Consider the following 20,820-nt stretch of genomic DNA (forward strand, 5'->3'; position numbering starts at 1 on the left):
GTTTGTTTTGTGAGCCCCTTTTTTTTCAGTTATCTCATTCTGATTTTTCTAAGTTCACAGTAAAATATGAAATAATGTGGTTTTAAGTAAAAGGCATTTCAGTGTATATACAGAGGGTTTTATTTTAAACTCACTGCAACAGAGATCTTGACAATGTTGAAAGTAAAATCCAAGTTACATGGAATTGGGCAACTCTTAACCCAAATTTTTAAATGAGAAGTTTGGGGGTTGTGAGGTTTGGAGGAGTTTTGGATTTGTTTTTCTCTTTTCAGCTAGAACTTTTCATGCTGACAAAAAATTCCTAGTTTACAGAGGAACATATGACCCTTTTTTTTTTTTTCAGGAGTGATTTAAGACTTTACGAGCTTGCTTTTCAAAAACAGGCCTCAGATAAATAAACACACACAACTAGCACTCTGCAAAGCCATGAATGTGCTTGTCTCTTCCAGACATCAACGGGGAAAGCTTACAGTGCTTCAGGTGGTGCCTTTAGAATGTTTAATCTCATGGGCACTTTGTAGAACTGTACCTGAAATATACAGGGTGCTGCAAAGTTCACAGAGCTGGCAATTAGCACTTTGCTGCTTTGGGCCCTCTGTACAATATATTATTTATGAAAGAAGCCTTAACTAACTTAAAGTATGCAGGGCACGCTGGTGCTGTTGAATTGCAGTCTCTGCGTGGGGGAAAAGAGAAGGAGGGGATAACCACAACTGTGAAGAGTCACAGTTTTTAAAGATGTTTCAATAAAGGGGCATGGACAAAGGCATTTTTGTTGCAAACGAGTACCAAAAAAGGGGTAGTTCACAGTCCCACCACTGAGCAGGGCATTCCAGAAACCAACGTCAGGCTTTTTTCCTTAGGTTGAAAAAACAGCTCCATCCAAAGGCATGGTCTAAAATAGGAGAGACCCATCTTTGCTGGCAAACACCTGGCAGCCACAGAAGACTCCCTGCCTGCCCCCATAAATACCACACTTTCATAACTAGTTGAGGCCAGATATACAAACACTGCAGTCATCACTGAACCTCAGGGCTGGAGACGGTATCCATCACTTTTAGTGCTTATGGTGCTACCTTGAGACACGTGGCCTGCCTGCTCGCTCCACTTGTATCCTCAGCTCTCCCCTGGGTTCCAGACAGTATCAGCCTCTCTCCCTCCCCTTGCCATTTTCTTGCTCTTGACACGGCGGCTGCAGCTAACCTTTTGGCTCTCTCTGCCAACGCTCTCACATCCTTCCCTGCTCCTCTGAGAAGCAGACGCTGCTGCTCTTGGTGGTCTGGCAGGGAAGACGCCTTCCCCTTTAGGCGCTCCCGGCCTTCCACCCTCCGCCCCCTGTCCCCTTCCTTCTCCTTGGGCCCCAGCAACTCTCCGAAGCAGAAGGACACAGGGCTACCAGGGGCTGGCGGGGCAGGGAAGCCGTGATGCTGTTCCCCAGCTCGCCGGGGGAGGCCTGAGCGCAGCGTTGCTATAGCGACGGCACCCCCTGCTCCCTAGATAAGGCGGGCGGGAGCATCAGCTGCAGCCCCAGCCCAGAAAACTCCCGCTCCAGCCAGCCCTGACGCCGAACGTCTCCCTGCCCACGGCCTTGAACCGCTTCGCTCCGTAAGTACTTCATCTCATACATCCCTCCTGCCTGGAGGGCTTCTTGCTTTGCTCTTTCTTTTTTCTTTTATTTTTGACCTTTAGCAGCCACCACTAGCAAGGAAAATCTACCGTGTCACCCGTGGGGACTGGCAGCCAAGCCCGGGGTCCATACTCTGTGGGGAGCAGGCTGGGGGTAGTCCCATGCAGGGAAAGTTGAGGTGCAACCATACTGCAGCTGGTCAGGTGGAGGAGAGAGCTTTGGAGATAACTACTTTAACTAACTTTAACTGCAGGGACAGTTTGGTGGGAATTGGTATCAGGATTTCTTATCCCACAGCAAAGGCTTGTCATGAAGGGTTAATTGATACCTCAAGGAAATAATTAAGGAAGATTTTATGTCCTTTTTGTTACCGTCAAGGAGAAAAAACCTCTGTGAGCAGAATCTGTGCAAATGTATCTTGTATTTTCTCCCTGTGATCAAAGTTTACCTATTGAGGTTTTTAAAGTAAGTTTTTTGGAGGCAGTTGGAGTCAGTCCACAGCCTAACCTGGCTTTTGGACTGGCCTCCAAGAGTTCACTGTCTGCGAGAGCAAGTTGCTCCTTGACAGTTCTGTGTTCATGCAGTTATTATTAGCAAAAGTTTTGGGTAGAGGGAGACACTAGGATCAGATGTTCAAATACCTAAGTGTTTCCTAAGAAGTTTTATATACACTTTAATCTGGTTACTCTGACAAAAATGCATGAAGAGAGCTGCCTAGGGCCCAAGTAAGTGAAGAAATTCTGTGCAGTGGCATGAGGCTGTCTACTTTTAAATATATAGTAAAACTCATAACAAACATTTTGGAATGCAAAGGAGGAACACCCAGACTTCTCAGTTTTAGGACGTTTTCTACTCCGACTGCAGTAGATGGGTTGCCTTGCTTTATTCAAAAGATATGCCCAGGAAGCAGTCATAATGGGGCTAGGATAGGACCACGCTGCAGGCAAAGGTCCATATTTGCTGGTAAAGGAGCTAAGGTGCCTACTGAGTGCAGGTGGAAGCAGATGCACCAAGGTGTGGTCCCATTCTCCTTGGCCCCAGAGCTGTTCCAGATGAGCTCTGTGTTGGGAAGGTGGTGCAAGATGACTACATCCAGATGATAGTACTTACTCTTACTTCTTTACATGGTTGTAAATTACTTCATGCAAATAAAGAGCCTGCACATATTATAGGACCCTGCAGAGAACATGCAGCAGAAGGAAGGAAGGGCAGGTCTCTCTTTGCCTCCCATGTGGGTTTAGGGAGGGAAGAGTAGAGCAGGTACAAGATGCTGGCAACCTGCCTGTCCCTCCTTGCTTACATGCTCATTGCAGCCAGACTGAGAGGGTCAAAGCAATTAAAGCAATTAAAAGTAGTTTAATAATCAAAACCTGTAGGGAGACCATAAGTATGTGTGTGGTGGGAGGAGACACACCAGTGTTAAAGGGCAAACCCTGATGGCAGGGTAGTGAAGTGCTGCCCTCAGTGCAGTTGTTGCCACCTCACCTCTGCTTTGTGCCTGCAAGGGGCAGCACACTCGGAGACAAGACAAGAGGGTACGGTCTCAAGTTGTGCCAAGGGAGGTTTAGATTGGATATTAGAAAGAATTTCTTTATGGAGAGGGTGATCAGGCATTGGAATGGGCTGCCCAGGGAAGCAGTGGATTCTCCATCCCTGGAGATATTTAAAAAGAGACTGGATGTGGCACTCAGTGCCATGTTCTGGTAACCGTGGTGGTAGTGAATCAAGAGTTGGACTTGATGATCTCAGAGATCCCTTCCAACCCAGCCAATTCTATGATTCTATGATTCCCATTTCCACCTGTTGAGTGTATCAGCAGCAGCAAAGCAAGACCCTGCCTACAGGAATGTGAACAGGTATGTGTGCGTGCTGTTAACCCCAGGGTCCCAGTTGCCTCCATTTCTGCTCCTGAACTCCCCTCGCAGCTCATGTCAAAAATATGCTCTGTAAAAGTGCTCTGGGTCAAGTAGAAGATAGGTACATAGGTACACAGTGTCACACTGTGCCACATATTATCATAGTGTCACACAGGCTTGTGTGGGAACATTATTATCAACCTATCAAAATAATTAGTCAATAAATTCGGATTGTCTTCTGCCACCCAACAACAAGGATGCTGTCAAGAGTATTTTTATTTATGTAGCTTCCATGTCAATATGCCAACCATGTCTTTAATGATGAGGTATGCCCTGCAAACTAGCACATGATTTTTCTCAGGAATGTTGTCAGTTGTGGAAACAAAACATTCCCTGGAAAAAAAAAAAAAAAAAAAAAAAAAAAAAAAAAAAGAAAGAAAAAAAAGAAAACCAAAAAGAAATTTAAAAAGATAAACCTGTGTATTTGTGGACAATAGACCTACATGGTCTATTGAAGTCCTCAGAAGCAGTTTGTGGAGATCTTACAAAGGGCCAACCAATTCACAAATTCTAAGAATTCAATATAGAAGACATGCAAGTCATGCCCTTAATGTACAATGGTGAAGTCTATTGACATTGATACCCACTTAGCCTCTGTAATTTCATAAGAACTGCAGATCAGAAATTGATTTCTCCATCTTACAGGTAAAAATTATCACTTATTGATGACTCATTTGAGAACTGCACTGTGTCTTGATGCTGAATATATATATATATATATATATGTACCTTATTTCTCTGTAGCTGTGTAGCACCTACAACTATTCAAATCCTAAGAGAAGATGAGAAATGGAGGTGTAACTTTCCCTTATCCAAAGCCATTCCTGTGCCTAGTTTGAGATCAAAGGAAAAAAGTCTATCTCTAGTTTTGTTCTCAAAACTTTTTTAGTTTCCAAGGTAGGTTTTTCTTATGAAATGTCATTTCAAAGAGGTTTAAATTCCAGATGGTAAGATGGACTCAAAAGACTTGCATCATTTTAGAGAGATATGTGGCAGTAGCTTTGAATATTCCCTAAGGTCTAACAAGATTATTTGAGACAAATATCTACATTAAATCAACAGCACATTATAATAGTAAAACTAAACCATTTTTTTTGTCTCTAGGCAAAATGTTTATACTTAATGGGAGCATTGAACTGTTCGTACTGTTGGACTTCTTGACGAAGCCCCACAACATAGTCTTAAAACACATACACACATTCATGCAAATAATAGGACTTTTTCTTTGACTGTTAGTGAGTGGTAGGTGCTGTGCATCTCCTTCCTCTTGATTGTTTTATTTGGCCATTTTAAATCAGTCATATATATCAACCGAGACTTATGAATAAAAAATTTATAGTGTGCTTTAAGCTACCTAGAATTCCATTAGAACCAAGGGTGATATCTAGAAAGTGAAAAGTTCAGATATTTTTCATCTGAGTCACCATCTCCTAGAAAGAAACTGTGCTATTATATGACAGCTACTCAACTTGAGGGCTCATCTGCATGAGGCTTCTACTCATACCTCCTCTTTCCAGTCCATCTTCTCTTGCCCAGCTCTGCCTGTAAGTAGAGCCAATCCTATTGAATGCCAAGTGCTTTTACAAGAACCAAATGCAAAATCATGGAGGCAAAGCTAGAACTTCTCTCAGCCCTGAGGAAAATATTTAAGATGTATCTATCAGCTCTCTCTTCTCCCAAAAGAGAGTCTAGGTGACTCCTTTAGGTACATATCTCTGCAGGGCATTGGTCCAGCTTAGCTGCACTCTACCAAAGTCTCAGGCTAAATGATTATTGAACCCTAAATTCATATGGAAAAATCTATAGCCACCTCAGGAAGTGTGTCCTGCTGGGTGTGATTTAGAGCTCCACTGGAACCACTACAATGTGGCACATTATGTCAAGGGGTATTATATAGAGTGCAAGAAAAAAACCACCTTGTCCATCATTTAAAGTGCAGGCATTGCCTAGCAAGATGACTGACAGCAGCAGAGAGAGCAAGCTGTGCTCACATGAGTTGCACTTAATGCACAAAAATCCCAGAACATGCTTCCATTTGTAAAGGCACATTAATTACTTCATACAGAAGTCCCCATAGAAGTCTTCCTCCCCACCCGAAACGTTAGTGGGGAATCAGTTTTAGTGGCAGGAATTGATTTTAGTGGTTTGGGAAAGCACCATTACAGCCCTCAAATACATCACCTCTCCTTTGAAGGAGAGCTCTGTGTGGAATGCAGAGACAGGATGTATCAGCATGCACAGGTTTCCATGTCGTATGCAACATCCATGTGCTAAAGATGCCAAAATTCATTATACATTTGGTAATCTTTCTTTTTTAGTCTTTGGCCACACAGATATTGTCCACAATGAGCAGTGGGGAAACAGTTTTTAAAGCATGGCAATGGTGGATGCAGGGCAAATTTAAAAGAAATAATGGGATAAGAAGTTAGGCTGTAAAGCCATATTTTAAAGCACCGAATATGCCAAGAGCTTAGCATCTGTGACTACTAAAATGTAAGGTCAGATCTAAGAGATTGATTTTAGAATGTTATTTTTCAAACTAATGTATTAAGGAAAAATAATTAAGTAAGACTCTAATAATCTGCATATACCAAGCCTGCATTAAATGTCTTCATAAAACTTAATTTTTATTAAATGAAGTAACTTCGTAAAATCATTCAGTGATACAACTTAGTGTATGCAAAGTTATTCATATTTTATAAGACATTTCCATTCAATATAAGTCATTACTAATTTTACATTTACATTTTACTATTTCAGCTCAAGACCTATTAAAAAAAAAAAGTCCATAGTCTGATTCAGTATCCTTGATTTTACTGAAAACTTTCTGAACAGGGTACCTTTAAGAAAAGAACATTTTCCAAATCATAATATTTAGCCAGTGTGCCCTAATCATATCCTACAAAATTAAATGACACTGAAGAAAAAACCCTCCTTCAAATCCCAGAATGCAATGTGAGTTTTCATATGGTCAGATTATGAGTTTATGTTTTAAATAAAATATTGACTGCTTCATTTTAAGCCACAGCTATAGTTTATTTATACAGTGGATAAACAGAGCAACCATGCTATGCTAAGGTACATTCAAAGATTTCTTTATGTAGGGTCTTCCCAAGTTCAAGATTACTTTTTCTGTAAAGGCAAATGAAGTCTCCAGGCAGTATACTCGTGTAATACAGATATAAGGCTGGACTTTGAGAGTTCTGCAATAAACAGCTGGATGTTGAACCTCTTATCCAGATCTTATTCAGTAAGTTATTTAATAATTTTTAGAATGTTATGAATTTTTTTAATATTGATGGGTATGGGAATTAACCCATACATTATGAGTCAATGTCCCTGACCTTTACAGTGTTGCTCTAGTTGCTAGGAAATCACTGAAGTTTAGGACATTTTTCCATCCCCTGAAGAGTTAGTTCAGTGAATGATTATGAGTGCAAACTTTCATGTTTTGTTTGTCAAATATTTTTGTGTTTGGATTTTGCTTGAGGATTAGTTCTTTATATAGATGCATGTTCCTCATTGAAATGAGGTTAATTCACCTACTGTTCTGTTTCTTGTTGGCAAACAACCACTGCAATTTGCAGAGAAATATTATAAATAATTTCTTTACCTCCAGCAAGATAAAAATAAAATCCTGTACTTGTCTCTTATTTCCCTATCCTCTTTTTCACTGTTTTTCTCTGAATGCTTTTTCTTTCACCTTCCTCTTCTATTTATCTTTCCCTCTCCTCCTCCCCTTCCTGCATCCATTTTTTCCTAGTTTCTCCTGTCCTTTTTCTACTATTTATGTTGTCTGCTGGTTTTTTTCTTTTCCTTGCCACCTTCCTCTTCCCTACAAGGCAGGAACAGTTGCTCTTATTCCCCAAAAATATAGAACAGAAGTTGCAAGTAAGACACTATCACAGAGCTGTTGCTGGCTGAAGGGAGATACCCAGATCACTCAGACTACACCTTCAGGTTGAAAGCTTTTTCTTTTCCTTTCACACTGCTCTTTTATTCTTGTAGGCTTCTACTGAGCAGCCATAGGAATGACTGACACTAAAAAAATGGTCTAGTTTCCTTCTTTCTGTGATCCCATCTGGGGTGGTCTCAGAGTGAGGGAGTGAAGGATCAAATCTCAGCTTAGGGGATGCTGGGGGAGCTTAGGTGGGAGGCTGAGCTCCAGAACTCTCTTCAGTTGTGAGTAAAGGGAGATAAAACAGACAAATGAGAAATCTAGTGAAATCTACAGGTACTTAAACAACTTTGAGAAATGGTTCTCCATGCTCTCACTGAGGTGATGAGTAAGTCTGCTTCTTACTGGCTTCATGGTTTGTGGGCACTGGCCATCTTTCAGAGGCAGGATGCACACCTGGGTCTTCAGAGGTATCCAGGCTTTCTTAGAGGAGCTGGGTTTGTGAGATTATCTCAACAGCATTTATAATTCAAGTTAGATTTTATGATAAACACCAAATACGACCCTTAGTTTACAGTCGAGAAAAAAAAAATGGGGAAAAATTCAAAACAAAACACCCTACTTCCTAGTGTTTAGTTCATGCATGTGATAGCACTTTCTGTATTAACAAGGTCAGTATTATTCTAAAGAGCCAACAATCTTCTCTTCCTAGTGTAGGTTTCTTACAACAAGGCAGGTGGAAAAATGTGATATTGACTATGTAAACAAGGCAGCAAATAATTGCATCTCTTAGTATGCATCAGCAAAAGTCAGGCCAGAAAGAGAACAGCTGGAAGACAAGAACTTTTTATGATCTGGGTAGCAAGTTGACACTTAATACCAATATGTCTGGTCTATGTCTGTCGTGTCTGTGTCATGGTGCTCTTTTTTTTTTTTTTTTTTTTTCCCTTTTTTTTTTTTTTTTTCTAGTAGTAGCATCAAAGGAGGAGAAAAGTCCATTTCAATGATGTCAACAGAATGTGTTCAGCCACTTGATATCCCAGAAGACAGAGTGGACAAGAGAGATTCACACTGTAACCCTTTAGGTGAGTGTATTAGATGATGTCATTTCAGTAATTAGAGAGGTGCTGTCTGCACATCATTAGGTCCTGTCCACTGCCTGGTTTTGCCCTCCAGCAACACAACTGAGCCCTCATGAAACCTGATAGATTACACCTTCTGCTGACACTCCTGATGCCAGATGGAAAGGCAAAGAGAATTTTTCCTACATATAAATATCAGCTGAAACTCTAGAGTAAAATTAATTAAAGAGGAGAGAGGGAAAAGAGTCATTGTTCTTTTCCCTGGAAGAAAAAGTAGAGAAGTTTTTCCATTTATACCACAATAAACTGAAAACTAGGATATAGCTGAGCCTTCCCTGAGCACGTTTTCCATATGCAATTTCCATAAAAGAATTCAAACACCCCCTTTTTCTTCAGTGGGGTGGCTTTCTAAATGCTTTTTCACCTTCATCATCAAGCTGTTTTTCTCTTGAGCCTATTTCACACGTAACTTTTGCATTGAGAGTACCAGAGGTATCTTTGCTCTGCCACAGTCCTAAATGTCAGGCTTCATACTTGTTAGATGTGCTTTTGCATACTCATGGTCTTTTCCTCTACTTCAAATGCTATTACTTCAATTCCACCTGGCAAAATTGTCATGAAGATTTAGCAACTGAAAAACAAAAGTTTATTTCCTCATTATTACCCTTATGATGACAAAAAAAACCACAAATGCAATTTCACTTGCATGTAAAAAAAAAAAAAGTATCTCACTGCAGGCAAGCATAATTTTATAAACTTTATTTATCTAGCCTGCAAGGAAGGTATCCTAGTTCTGACTCTACCACCAAAATTTCTAGCCATAGGCACCACTTTTACACCTACTGGTTTACCAAACATAATTGTTTCATTAAATGACTTATTTAAATAAAATAGAACATGTCCCATTCTACAGTCAGGAAACTGAGGCAGGAGGAGGTTACATGAGCTCATTAAGACCATGCAGGAAGCCTGTGAAGTCCAAAAAAGAAAACACGCATTATCTAGGGGCTTCACCCACCCAGAAGTCATCCCTCCCATGCCTACCCACAGGCTTGTGCAGATTCTAATATTTTCAGCTTGCATCAGCATGCAGAAATGCAGATCCTTGCAGAAAACCATGCTGATGACCATCTGAGTCAAGGCTTGCTTTAAGAGAAGCCCAAAAATCCAGTCTCATGTTGCGTAAATCAAAAGGGAATACCAACTGCTCAGTAGCTCTGGAAATAAAGCTAGTTCTTGAAGGGAACAATACATGGGCTCAGTTTACCAATACCTAAGGCTGGTCCCACACACATAGATCTTCCCTTCACAAAAGTGCCCTGGTAACTCTGAAGACACAAGTTAGCACTGGAGGAAACAGGGATGTCCACAGGACCTCTGCACACCATGGTGCAGCCTTTCCTCTGCCATGTAACACACAGATGCCCACAACTCTTTCCTTCTGCTTTATGTCTACCACCTACACTGTGGATACCCCTGAGGAGAAGGACTTGAAGGTAGTGCAGGCTCGAGTGTGGACCAGAAGCTCAACATGAGCCATCAAGGTGTGCTTGAAGCTCAGAAAGCCAACTGGGTCCTGAGATGCATCAAAAGAAGCACAGACAGACAGTCAAGGGAGGTGATTCTCCCCTTCTGCTCTGCTCTTGTGAGACCCCCACCTGGAGTACTGTGTTCAGTTCTGGAGTCCCCAGCATAAAAAGGACAGAGATGTCCAGAGGAGAGCCATAAAAAATTAGCAGAGAGATGGAGCACCTCCCCTGTGAAGACAGGCTAAAGATGCTGGGGTTGTTCAGCCTGGAGAAAAGGAGGCTCCAAGGTGACCTAATAGCAACCTTCCAGTGTCTAAAGGGTGCCTACAAGAAAGCTGGGATAGGGCTTTTTACATGGGTGTGTAGTGAGAGGGCAAGGGGAAATGGTTTAAAACTTGAAGAGGGGAGATTTAGGTTAACCATTAGGAATAAATTCTTTAATTTGAGTATGGTGAGGCACTGGAACAGGTTGCCTAAGGAAATTGTGGCTGCCCCCTCCCTGGAAGTGTTCAAGGCCAGGTTGGATGGGGACTTGAGAAAACTAGTCTAGTGGAAGGTGTCCCTTGATGAACTTTATGGAATTTTGGAACTTGATGATCTTTAAGGTCCCTTCCAACCCCAGCCATTCTAGGATTCTATGATACATCTCAGAAGGACCACCTAAGCCACCTGACTCCTATGTAGCATGGCATGGACGTCTCTTGTAGTGACTTGCTGTTTAAGAGAGATTTCTCCACAGGCATTTTAGTTTACTCAGATGAGAGCAGTATTAAAGGTTTCCTTTTCACTATCTGGTTTATTATATCCCCTCAGTTTCAATTTCCATGCATTTTTTTTTTCCCTGCAGAAGATCTTTCAGAGCAGCTGATTAAGAGCTGTGACCTCAAAAAGAAACCAAGAAAAGTTAGGATCATTCCAGCTTCCCAAAACACTGAACAGGAGCAAAAAAAGCCAAGGAGAAAAGATACACCGGCTTGGCACACCCCACCACCTTTAACAGGTGAGCAATACATCTCTTGACTCCAAAATCTCAATTCAGATGAGGGGACTGCACCCAGGCAAAGGTTCAGAGACCTCTCATTCACTAAGTCCCCTTGGAGGTGGGCAGGAATGCAGCTCCATGCCATGTGCACTTGGGAAGGCAGGCACACAGAGAGGATGACTTCCTCAAAGGCATTTCCTGTTAGAGGAAGGGTGGAAAAGGTGCTCATAGTCATGCTGCCTCTACGTAATAAATAATGTGTACTTATCTCTAGCTGCTGAACCATACTAAACATTCCAAATTCACGTGGTCCAAAATCAAAAAGGATCCAGTTCATCCTTTGTGCTTTCTTGTGTAACTCATACCCAGTATTCAGTGGGAGGCTGAACAGGCTGGGAGGAGACCAGAGCAGCATAGAAGAACACAAGCCACCTGCAAATTGCTCCTTCTGGCAATTGCAACAATTCACCAAGTAAAAAAAACCCAAAAAACCCAAAGCAGATGGGTTTTCCAGTATTTATAAGCCAGATATTGAAATTTTGTTTGTTCAGCTTTCAAATGTATCTTCCTCAGAGCAATTTTCTCTTAAGGAAAAGTGGCTCAAAGGCTGAAGAGTTGCATTTTGTGCCTACAGTACCCATGCCATATAGAAAACACTGTTTCCTTAGCTATAATAAATGATTTCTGTGTGGCCTTATTGAGCCCAGACACAAGCTTGAGCAACTGTATGATTAAACTACTTTGATAAGATGTCTAAATATTTTAAAAGAGACTGGATGTGGCACTCAGTGCCATGGTCTGGTAACCACAGCAGTAGTGGATCAAGGGTTGGACTTGACGATCTCAGAGGTCCCTTCCAACCCAGTCGGTTCTATGATTCTAAGTAGCTGGAACAAAAGCTTGCACTCATCTTTACCATGATTTCTGATGGGCAGCAGTTCAGCCCATTAACTACAGTCAGAAGCCAGGTGTCACTGTCACTAGCCTATAGGGCAGAATTGACTTGGAGGCAATGTGTACCATTGCAAAACCAGAAGGGTATGCACACTATGGAGACCTGATCATCCACTTACGCAGCCTTACTTCAGAGCAGTCATTGGGAAAGTTACACAGGTGCAAATTTCTCAATATGAACAAGGCTGAAGTGGTATTTTCTTTTTTTTTTTTTTTTTCCTTTTTCTTGCCTGCAGGCATAATTGCAGATTTTTCTGATAATCTGCTGAAAAGATATGGTATCACAGAAAAGCCACAAAGAGAGAGAGTGATTCCAGGCTCTCAGAGCACCGAACTGGAGAAGAAAAAGCCCAGAAGAAAAGATACACCTGCAATACACATCCCACCCTTGATAATTGGTAAGAAGTGTGCTTAGGTAAAGGTGTTCCAATGCAGAAGCAAAACTTTGGTCAAAGTGTATGAGCAATGGTGACTCATGAAAAATCTTTTCCATATTCCCTGCTCATGCTTTTGGGATAGAAGGAAAGGGAAGTAAGAGAAGACATTAGGTCACTTGATTATCTCTTCCAAACATGGTCCTACTTTTGTACTTTTGTGAAAGGCCAACTACTGCCCTGCTTTTAAATTTTTGAGGTCACCAGCACAAACATAGCTCACACTGCCTCTGCTGGGAGCAAAGCTGTCCTGATTAACTTCCTTGTAACTCCCCAGTTCCTAACATACACTGAGGAAACCAAGCTGTGATGAACTTGTTAACAGTACCAGAAATCTGGTCCAATCATTTGCTGGGGGAAATGAAATCTATTACATAACTTCCGAGCCCAAATGCAAATGCTTCACTTTGAAATATTTAATATAGAGCACTGATGATTAATTGCTCAAAAAATTGCTGGAGGAAATTACCCAGAAAATTACCTGGAATTCCATATGACAAATCAGTAAGGTGGGGAAAAATCATAGTCTTTTAGGGACTGATTTAGAAACAACTGCAGAGGAAAAATTCATCCAACACTTTGTAATAAATATTAGCCCTGTGTATTATAGTTGAAGCCTACCCCTCCTGTGGACCTTGGAGGAGAGATGAGATATTATTTTGGTCAGTTCAAAAACATGCTCAAGGGAAGTTGCCTTTGGCCTTATGTAGCACCTTTGAAGATGCTGTATGTCCTTTGCACTTCAGGGTGTATGAGGAGAAGGAGAATCTATAAGTGAAACACATTTGATAAAAATCAAAGAGACTGAAACAGTGAAGCTGAGGAGCTTGACTCTTGCTTGTTTTAAATATAATTACTAGCTAAGAGGGTGCAGGTAAAGTGAATTACTTCCTTGACTTATTCACCTTCTGCCTCTCATGAAGACCTCCTCTCAAACTTTTAATAATTCTCAAAGTGAAAAAAAGCTAATACATCTTATCAATCATAAGAAATAAATGATAATCCCCAAATGATTTGGTAATAAAAAAACTCAGAATGGAAGAGCACAAGAAAGAAAAGTGAAGTAACCTTTAAATATGTGACAGAATTCAATCTGTGTGCATTTGCAGTTGGGAAAATGGTAGGAACCAATGCATTTTTCAGTTGTTTTCATTTATACCTTTCAATTACATTTTCTTGCCTACTGGTGAAGCTGCCTTCCAGCACTCAGCACAGATTCAGAGCACCCTGCTCAATCCTGCCTCTCTGAAGACAGCTTTTCCAGACTGTATTCTGGTTTCATTTTCTAGCAAGTGACTGCCTATGGCAGACTTGTGTCTGCACCAGAGACAAAGTAGTGTCTGCATCTGAATGCCCTGATTTCATTCCCCTCTTCTCTAAGGATGCATTTTTATTTTTTATTTTTTTTTTAATATACATATTAACATATGGAGTTCTTCTGGTTGAAATTTGCCATCAGTGGCTCCATGACATACTGTGAAAAAGTGACTCATTGTGGCTGAGGGCTGGTCCAATATTTACTTCTTGTTTACTTTCAGGGTTATCCCATCAGGTAGCAGACAGAGCGCAAACAAACAGAGCCCTTGCGGAACTGCGTGCAAAATAGATCCTGAATTATAGTCCTGCAGACCTGAGAAGCCCTGGCAGGGCTACGTGCACTAAATAAATATAGTCAGGCCTTTCTGTCCCTCTGTCCCTCTGTCCCTGTTATTGGCCTTGCTGCAAAAAGCAGCACTCTTGGTGGCATGTGTATCCCTTACAACCCGCTAATTAGGATTGTCCCTGTTTCTAACATTTCCCCTTCAGATCCCTCCCAAATGCCACTTCCAGATGCCAATTCAAAACACTCCAGTTAATTGTTTGTAGTAACAGATCTTAGTCACTAGATTATCTTTTTAAGCAGCTGTCCACACAACCAGCTTGTTGTAAATGTAGATAAGAATGGGCAGCTGTGTTACCTCTCTCCATTTCGACAACATGGTTATGAGCACTCTAGAGTGGTCCCTCTGTTTCTTGGATGGCCAGAGAGGTTTCCTGTTGCAGATAAAAACAAATAAAACAGGCCACACGAAGTGATGATGTATCAGCTGTACACCATGTGATCCAAGTGAGAAATAGAATCAGTTTTACACTTTGCAAACACCCAAAGTGGCTGCTAAATTAAGATCTGAACATTCCTGTCTGCTGGAACATGTTGTTTGTAGAAGGAGATTCAAGAAAGCAGTCCTTAGAAAACTTAAATGTCTAAGCCTGGGCATCACAAAACCCTCCCCAAGGAGGGTTTCACTTTTAAATGTATTCAACATTCAAGCTGTAACTGAAGCAGCACAAACAAACTTGTGCCATACATGAACAAATGAGCCATGAGCAGGGGTCTCCTCCAGTGGCCATCTCCCCTGAAGTTGTGCAAGACCTTGGCTGTTTGAAAGGATTAGATCAGAAGACAAAATAAAATCACAATAATCCCACAGCAATGGCTTTTTTTTCTCTCACATGATCTGAATCTGATCCAAAGCCCATACTCGCCTCTGGGACACTCTTGCCATCCCCACTTAGCCGTATCTTCAAGTGACTGAAGGAGTTCTGAGAGCTCTTCAGGCCTCCAGGTTTCAGCAAGGATGTAAATACATGTGTGAATACGGCAATGCAGTTCCTGAAATGTTGCTGCTTAAGGTTCTTTAATCAGATCAAAGATAAACCACAGCTTCAAAACCTCATTCTCCCTCACATTCTAGAAAAGTAGTAAAGGTAGTGACACAGGAGTGACACTCTGAGTGATGCAGAAGTACAGCAGTTTAATGTTACCTCGTGCCCTTTACCAGTGTAAGGGATGTGACTGGAACAATCCAGTACTCTTCTAACCCAGCTGCAGGAGTGGCCTGGTGGCAACTGGAACTGATGCCATCTTGGTAGGTTTCTGATTTACAACCCATAAGGAGTGGTTTAGACATAGGTGGGACCTGAAAAAATGGTTAATGTAAGCCAACTCCTTTTTCTGCCTGTGTTTGAACTTTCTAACAGAAGCCTCCCTGTCTCTGTGAGCTTTTGAAGTCCTAGTATCTAGCTAGAAATTTCAAGTAGTTCAAGTTCTTTGGGAAAACATGGCTAAATTGTTCCCAATTTAGCTTTCTTAGTCAGATCCTTTGGCAGGTACTAACAGAACAACCTACCAGTCCTTCAGACATATCTGCAGGATGAACTGTATTTCAAAATACACACAACTGGGAAAATGGATACTGGGATATAAAATGATCTACTTAAATAGTACCCAGAGAGAGACTGATTTATAGATGTTCCCAAATTCCAACATACTGCTCACTCCTTTAAACCAAGGATTTCCAGACCACATTCAGTAATGCCTTTCCTTTTGGCATAGTAATAATTCCAGCTGATACATCCTGTTTTTATCCTCCTTCTACTGTTTTACATTAAAAGTCTGATTTTAAAGGCCCATCATTAGTCATTGAAGTTGTTGTTGGTCAATGGTCTGGAAAGTTAATGATCTCCATCTCTAGGCAACGTCCTCCTCTGAGCTTTGAATTCTGAACTCTACTGCAAACTTTTGGAGTTCATGAGTCACCATTTGTTGATAATGATGCATCACCCTCCTATGGATTGTGGTAAGCATCTGGTATGCTTCTTATGTGAGTCCAGCTCAGAGCTGGAGAACTCCACTTGGCTACTACCTTCCAGATGCTCTAAGAGGGGTAGTTTATGTGCTATAACCACGCCATCAGAATTCCATAAACATGCTTTTCCTTCATCACTTGACAATTCAAAGAGAGTGGACATGATCATAAAGCACAGTACAGCTTTATTTAGCTTACATTCTTGATGTCTTATTCCTGAGTTTACCCCCAAAAAATCGGTTAGCTGTCATCAAATGATCCACTGTAACTTCACATTTTAAACATAACTTAGTTGTTTTCCTTGTTCCTTAAATGCTTCATTAAGAATAAAAATAAGAACAAAACCCCACCTTCTCCTAAAAAAAACCCCCACAACCCAACCCTCTAAGAAAACAGAAAATAATAAATTGTCTGCATTTGCCTAAGTTGGTCTATATGAATAGAAGACTGGAACTGGAGAACATTTACACCCATCTCCATAAAGTGGCATAAGTATTTGCTGTTAATGGTGGTGGTTACTCAGCTGCTGCTTAAACAAATGAAGTCCTTTGTGTTTTGAAATAATATTCATTTGTGCCTTCAGTTTATCTCATGGTCCCACTGAATCCAGCCAGCTCACAAGAGCTGCATATAAATGAAGCAGGAGCTAACCTAAATGAAGGGCAGTAAAGGTTAATATTTTCATTAGTTCATAACCTCTTGAAAAGACTCTAAAATTGAAGAAAGTCTTCCTGTGTGGTACTACTCTATTTTCAGAGTTCATCAAGACTGAAAGCCGTCTCTGTGAGGGGGTTTTTGATGCAGAAAGAAGTTAAACAGGTTGGTTTGACAGAACAACTCAGCTGGCTAGCACAGACTGAGAGCAAACAGCAGGAGACCAAATTAGGAAAAGATTTTGTTGGTCTCACCACAATGGTAACCCTCATCCTGTTTTAAGATTCTGTTAACCTCCACACCAAGGAATTTGGGCATAAAATACGTCTTACAGGTCATTTGCTTTTCATTGGGAAAGGCAAAACCAACCCAAAAATAGGGATCACGAACAAAAAAAAACATGGAATCAATAATCAAAAAAATAGGGATTAATATCAAAATAGGGATCAAGAACATTTCCATCTAACACATTGTTCTCTCTTCACTCAATTTATTTTTTATAAGAGCAGTTACAGTAATTGTGATATTTTGATATCACACAAAAGCTTCAAGATGCATAGGGTTGGATTTAGTGGTTAAAGTCTAAGAGAGAGAAAGACAGACAGAGAGAAGTGGGGAAAGGCAGATATTTGTGGAAGGTGTGATCCACAACTGATGTACGTAATAAAGAAGGATTTTGGAAGAAGGAAACATCCACAATATACCTACAGCTGATAAAAAGGTTTCTGAAATCCCCATGATGTGCTCAAATTGTGATATCAAATTCCTTTCAATATCATGTTATCCTGTTCTTCAGCACTTTCATAGTAGGGATGAAGCTTTATTTTTCCTCTACAATGACCATGCTTCAGACCTTGTTAATATCCCAAACCTCAATAACTTGTATACTGGCTCAAAGCCTCCAGTAACACACCTGAGTGCTTTAGCATTGATCTTAAACTGGTTGCTTTTGCAGTTTATTGATACTCTGACATTTGATGCCAGGGTATTCTAACATGTGGCTCTTCTGGTATCTACATTTGGATAATATAACTAATATTGTTGTATATGTATAGAAAACATGCATGCACACATATGTTCTCATAAACTGACTCAGTCACAAGGATCAATCACCATATTTATTTTATCATGTAAGCTCTTTCCCTTTTTAGCTTCCCGAACTCTTTTAACACACAGGTTTCCAGATGAAATTTCAGTGTCTCTTTTCACAAATACCAGAAATATACTAGATTTAAGAGTGCCTGATAAATTTAGCTAAAAATGCAGTGATCCAATTCTAGTTCACTAAATATCAGGAGACTGATGTGCCAAAAATAAATTAGGAGTAACTTCCATGATGTTGACATTCGGACCAAGAAATTAGAGAGGACTGAAAGATTCTTCTTATCCTGATATTTTCTAAAGAAAGAATATTTTAAATTGACTCTTTTTTTCTTTTGTTTTGTTTTTGTTTGTTGTTTGTTTGTTTCTGTTTTGTTTTGTTTTGTTTTCCTTCTGTTTAGAAGGCACTAAGCTGCTTAGAGAAGAAAAGCAAACAGTGATTATGGAAGATGAAGAAAAGGATGGAGACACAATCCCAAGTTAAGATTACAGTGATATATCCAGTAATGCAATGTAAATAATTCTGGGTCATTCAAAGTGGCAGCATATATAAAAAACCAGTCCTTTCATTTTTTACAAATAATAATTTTCCCAAGCATGCACTTGAATTTAAATTATCTTCAAGTGCTTATCTGCATGTCATGAAATCCCAGCAGGCATCATAGGAGATGATGACAGAAACTTCCCTTACATATGGGGTTGGAAGGATTCTCTTGGTTTACTAAAGGCATCTTCCCAGGATTTTTGTCAGTAGATCAGATCTAGCTTTATGCAGCATGGAGATAAGGGTTAACACTAAGGACAACACCATTCCAAGTACTTGACACTAGATACCAGAGCGGTTGGTGGCACAAAGCCATAAAACATCAATTAATGATACAAATTGCATTTGTCTCCTGACATTTCACATCATCATCCAGCTTTCCTCTGCTGGAAGAGAAGAACACTGACTGCAGTGCCAATTCCCATGTGCAGAGCTGATGGGATAGATAGAGAGAGTGGTGGGGCAGGAATCAACCATAGAGCTCCTGAAATGAAAGCCAAACATTTCCTCTGCTTGTATATCCTCCTCTTGTATTTGTGAGGAGTTAAAGGTAGATTTACTGTAATAAAAAACTTTACAGCTAGGGGCTGTCAAGACAGACACATCACACATTATGAAGGGCAGAACTCTAAGAACAGAAACACATGCAAAGTGCAGTGCCTGCCTGTTATCCCAAGGTAGGATATTGATTTCTTTCTTCCTTGCAAAGGTTTTATTCCTGGGCTGGTGAAAGATAAGCTAGTTGGATAGTTGATGCTTTTACTCCATAATTTTTCTTTTGACATCTGCTTTTTAAACTGAGTCTTAGGTTCTCAGTTAGGAGGGCCTGTAAATATTAAAAATCACAGGGGGAGGCTGAAAATCTGAGTGAAAGGAATAGTGTTACACAAGGGCATAGGCACACTGTAAGGTGGAAGCACCACACAATTTTTTTTTAATAGATTACCTCGTCGATTCAGTCAAGAATTGTTTTCACAGACAGTTTACAGCCTTCAGCATTTGTACAAACAGAGGCAAGTACTTGTAGAACATTATATAAAGCAGGTAGAACTTGGCAGTTTTGTGCTTACCTTAATATCTCTATGCACTAGGCAGAGCAGCACTGCCAGCTGGACCCTTTGGGATCTCAGCAGGGAGGTTAAGGACTATCTAGCCCAGCAGACTGAAATTAGTTACATTTAATGCCCTTAGGCAGGTATCTGAGGAGCACACTAGTTTGGACTTCATTTGCCACGGTGACTGACTCAGCAACCTTCATGAGAATGCAGTCCATTTGCAGATACTCAGCTTCAAGATGTAATCAACAAGCTTCTAATAAATAGTCTTGCATTAAAGTGTACAAGAAGCCAGCTGTATTAATAATGGAATGCCTGATGCTTAGAAGGTGGGTTTTTTGGTTTTTTTTTTTGTTAATCTGTCAATTACACAATGTAATATTTAAAATACAATCATTCAATAGTTCATATAACAACATTCACATAAGGTACACATGAATGTACATACAGGTTACAAGAAATATGTGTGATTAGATTCTAACTTACTGGTGAAGTTGCTGAATATTTTCAATGCACAAAACAGCAAGAGTGAGACTATGGAGTCCTGAAAATATTCAGGTGAACATCAGCAATAGATTAGCTGTGAAAATGTACATGTTTAGGCATGAAGACCCTTAGCAACACAAGGTAGGAGCACAAATAGGATGTGACTGACTTCACTGCTCTGAAGACGATTTGTTTCCAATCAAGGAGAATGCTTACACAGCTTTAATATGAAAAAAAAGAGCACCATTTAAACCTGGTCCTAAATGTTGTTTGCCAAAGAGGAGTTACAGTCCCAGTGACATCTCTGATGGCAGAGCACCCTAATTTACCATCCCTGTATAGATCAAATTGAAGCCGAGCCATTAAAATGCCACAACATACATAATTTGCTGCAGTTCATTTAAAATTGCATATTCATAGCCTGGCAGTTCAGCATTTACTGTTTTTCCATCCAGGAGCAACTTGAGCAACTAAAAAGTAATTTTTCACTTGATTAATTAAGTAAATAGGAGCTTTTTAAATGTTCCTGGAAAGCCTTGAAATTAATCATTTCTCAAAGCTTTTACCTGCACTCACTGAAAGTGTTAAGTTACTATATTTGCAAACAAGATAGGACTTTTTTTTTCACATCATATAAACGCCTCCTCTTTCCCCAAAACAAAGCCTTTAGTTGTTGCAGAACCCTTTATGGACTGTACAATGTTGTGAATGTGGTTTATTTCTTGTTCTTCAGGCTCTGAACTCTTTTTGAGAAATTCTTCTTTGAGAACAGATAGTGCTACAACTGCACAAATTGTTCTTAGGCAAATGCCTGGAGTTGATGTGTTCTACATCAACACAGGAACACGTTTGTCCTTAGTGCCCCCAAAGGTTCCTCATGGCCATTACAGCAAAACCAGAAGAAAATGGAAAGCACAGAAAGAGGCTAA

General features: G+C 40.4%; 1 protein-coding gene across 6 annotated transcripts; it reads left to right on the forward strand.

Moving 5' to 3' along the window:
• Positions 1-1,318: 1,318 nt before the first annotated feature.
• Positions 1,319-19,677, forward strand: PPP1R17 (protein phosphatase 1 regulatory subunit 17). 6 transcript variants are annotated; one of them, XM_030445393.1, is made up of 6 exons: positions 1,319-1,605; positions 7,386-7,503; positions 8,411-8,526; positions 10,900-11,052; positions 12,225-12,386; positions 18,208-19,677. In XM_030445393.1, exons 3-6 carry the CDS (start codon positions 8,445-8,447, stop codon positions 18,288-18,290), a joined length of 480 nt encoding a protein of 159 aa, XP_030301253.1. In that variant the 5' UTR covers positions 1,319-1,605; positions 7,386-7,503; positions 8,411-8,444; the 3' UTR covers positions 18,291-19,677. The 6 variants fall into 6 exon arrangements, with proteins under 6 accessions (XP_030301253.1, XP_030301256.1, XP_030301255.1 ...); XM_030445396.1 differs by having other exon boundaries at positions 8,414-8,526; XM_030445395.1 differs by having other exon boundaries at positions 7,421-7,503.
• Positions 19,678-20,820: the final 1,143 nt, after the last annotated feature.

The sequence above is a fragment of the Calypte anna genome, chromosome 2 (genome assembly GCF_003957555.1).
Source record: "Calypte anna isolate BGI_N300 chromosome 2, bCalAnn1_v1.p, whole genome shotgun sequence".
NCBI lineage: Eukaryota > Metazoa > Chordata > Aves > Apodiformes > Trochilidae > Calypte > Calypte anna.

Bases quoted from the DNA above. Each gene is read 5' to 3' on its own strand.
- PPP1R17 (XM_030445393.1), top strand. From the start codon at position 8,445: ATGATGTCAACAGAATGTGTTCAGCCACTTGATATCCCAGAAGACAGA. The intron at 8,527-10,899 runs GTGAGTGTATTA...TTTTCCCTGCAG, and splicing joins TTCACACTGTAACCCTTTAG to AAGATCTTTCAGAGCAGCTG. The intron at 11,053-12,224 runs GTGAGCAATACA...TCTTGCCTGCAG, and splicing joins CACCCCACCACCTTTAACAG to GCATAATTGCAGATTTTTCT.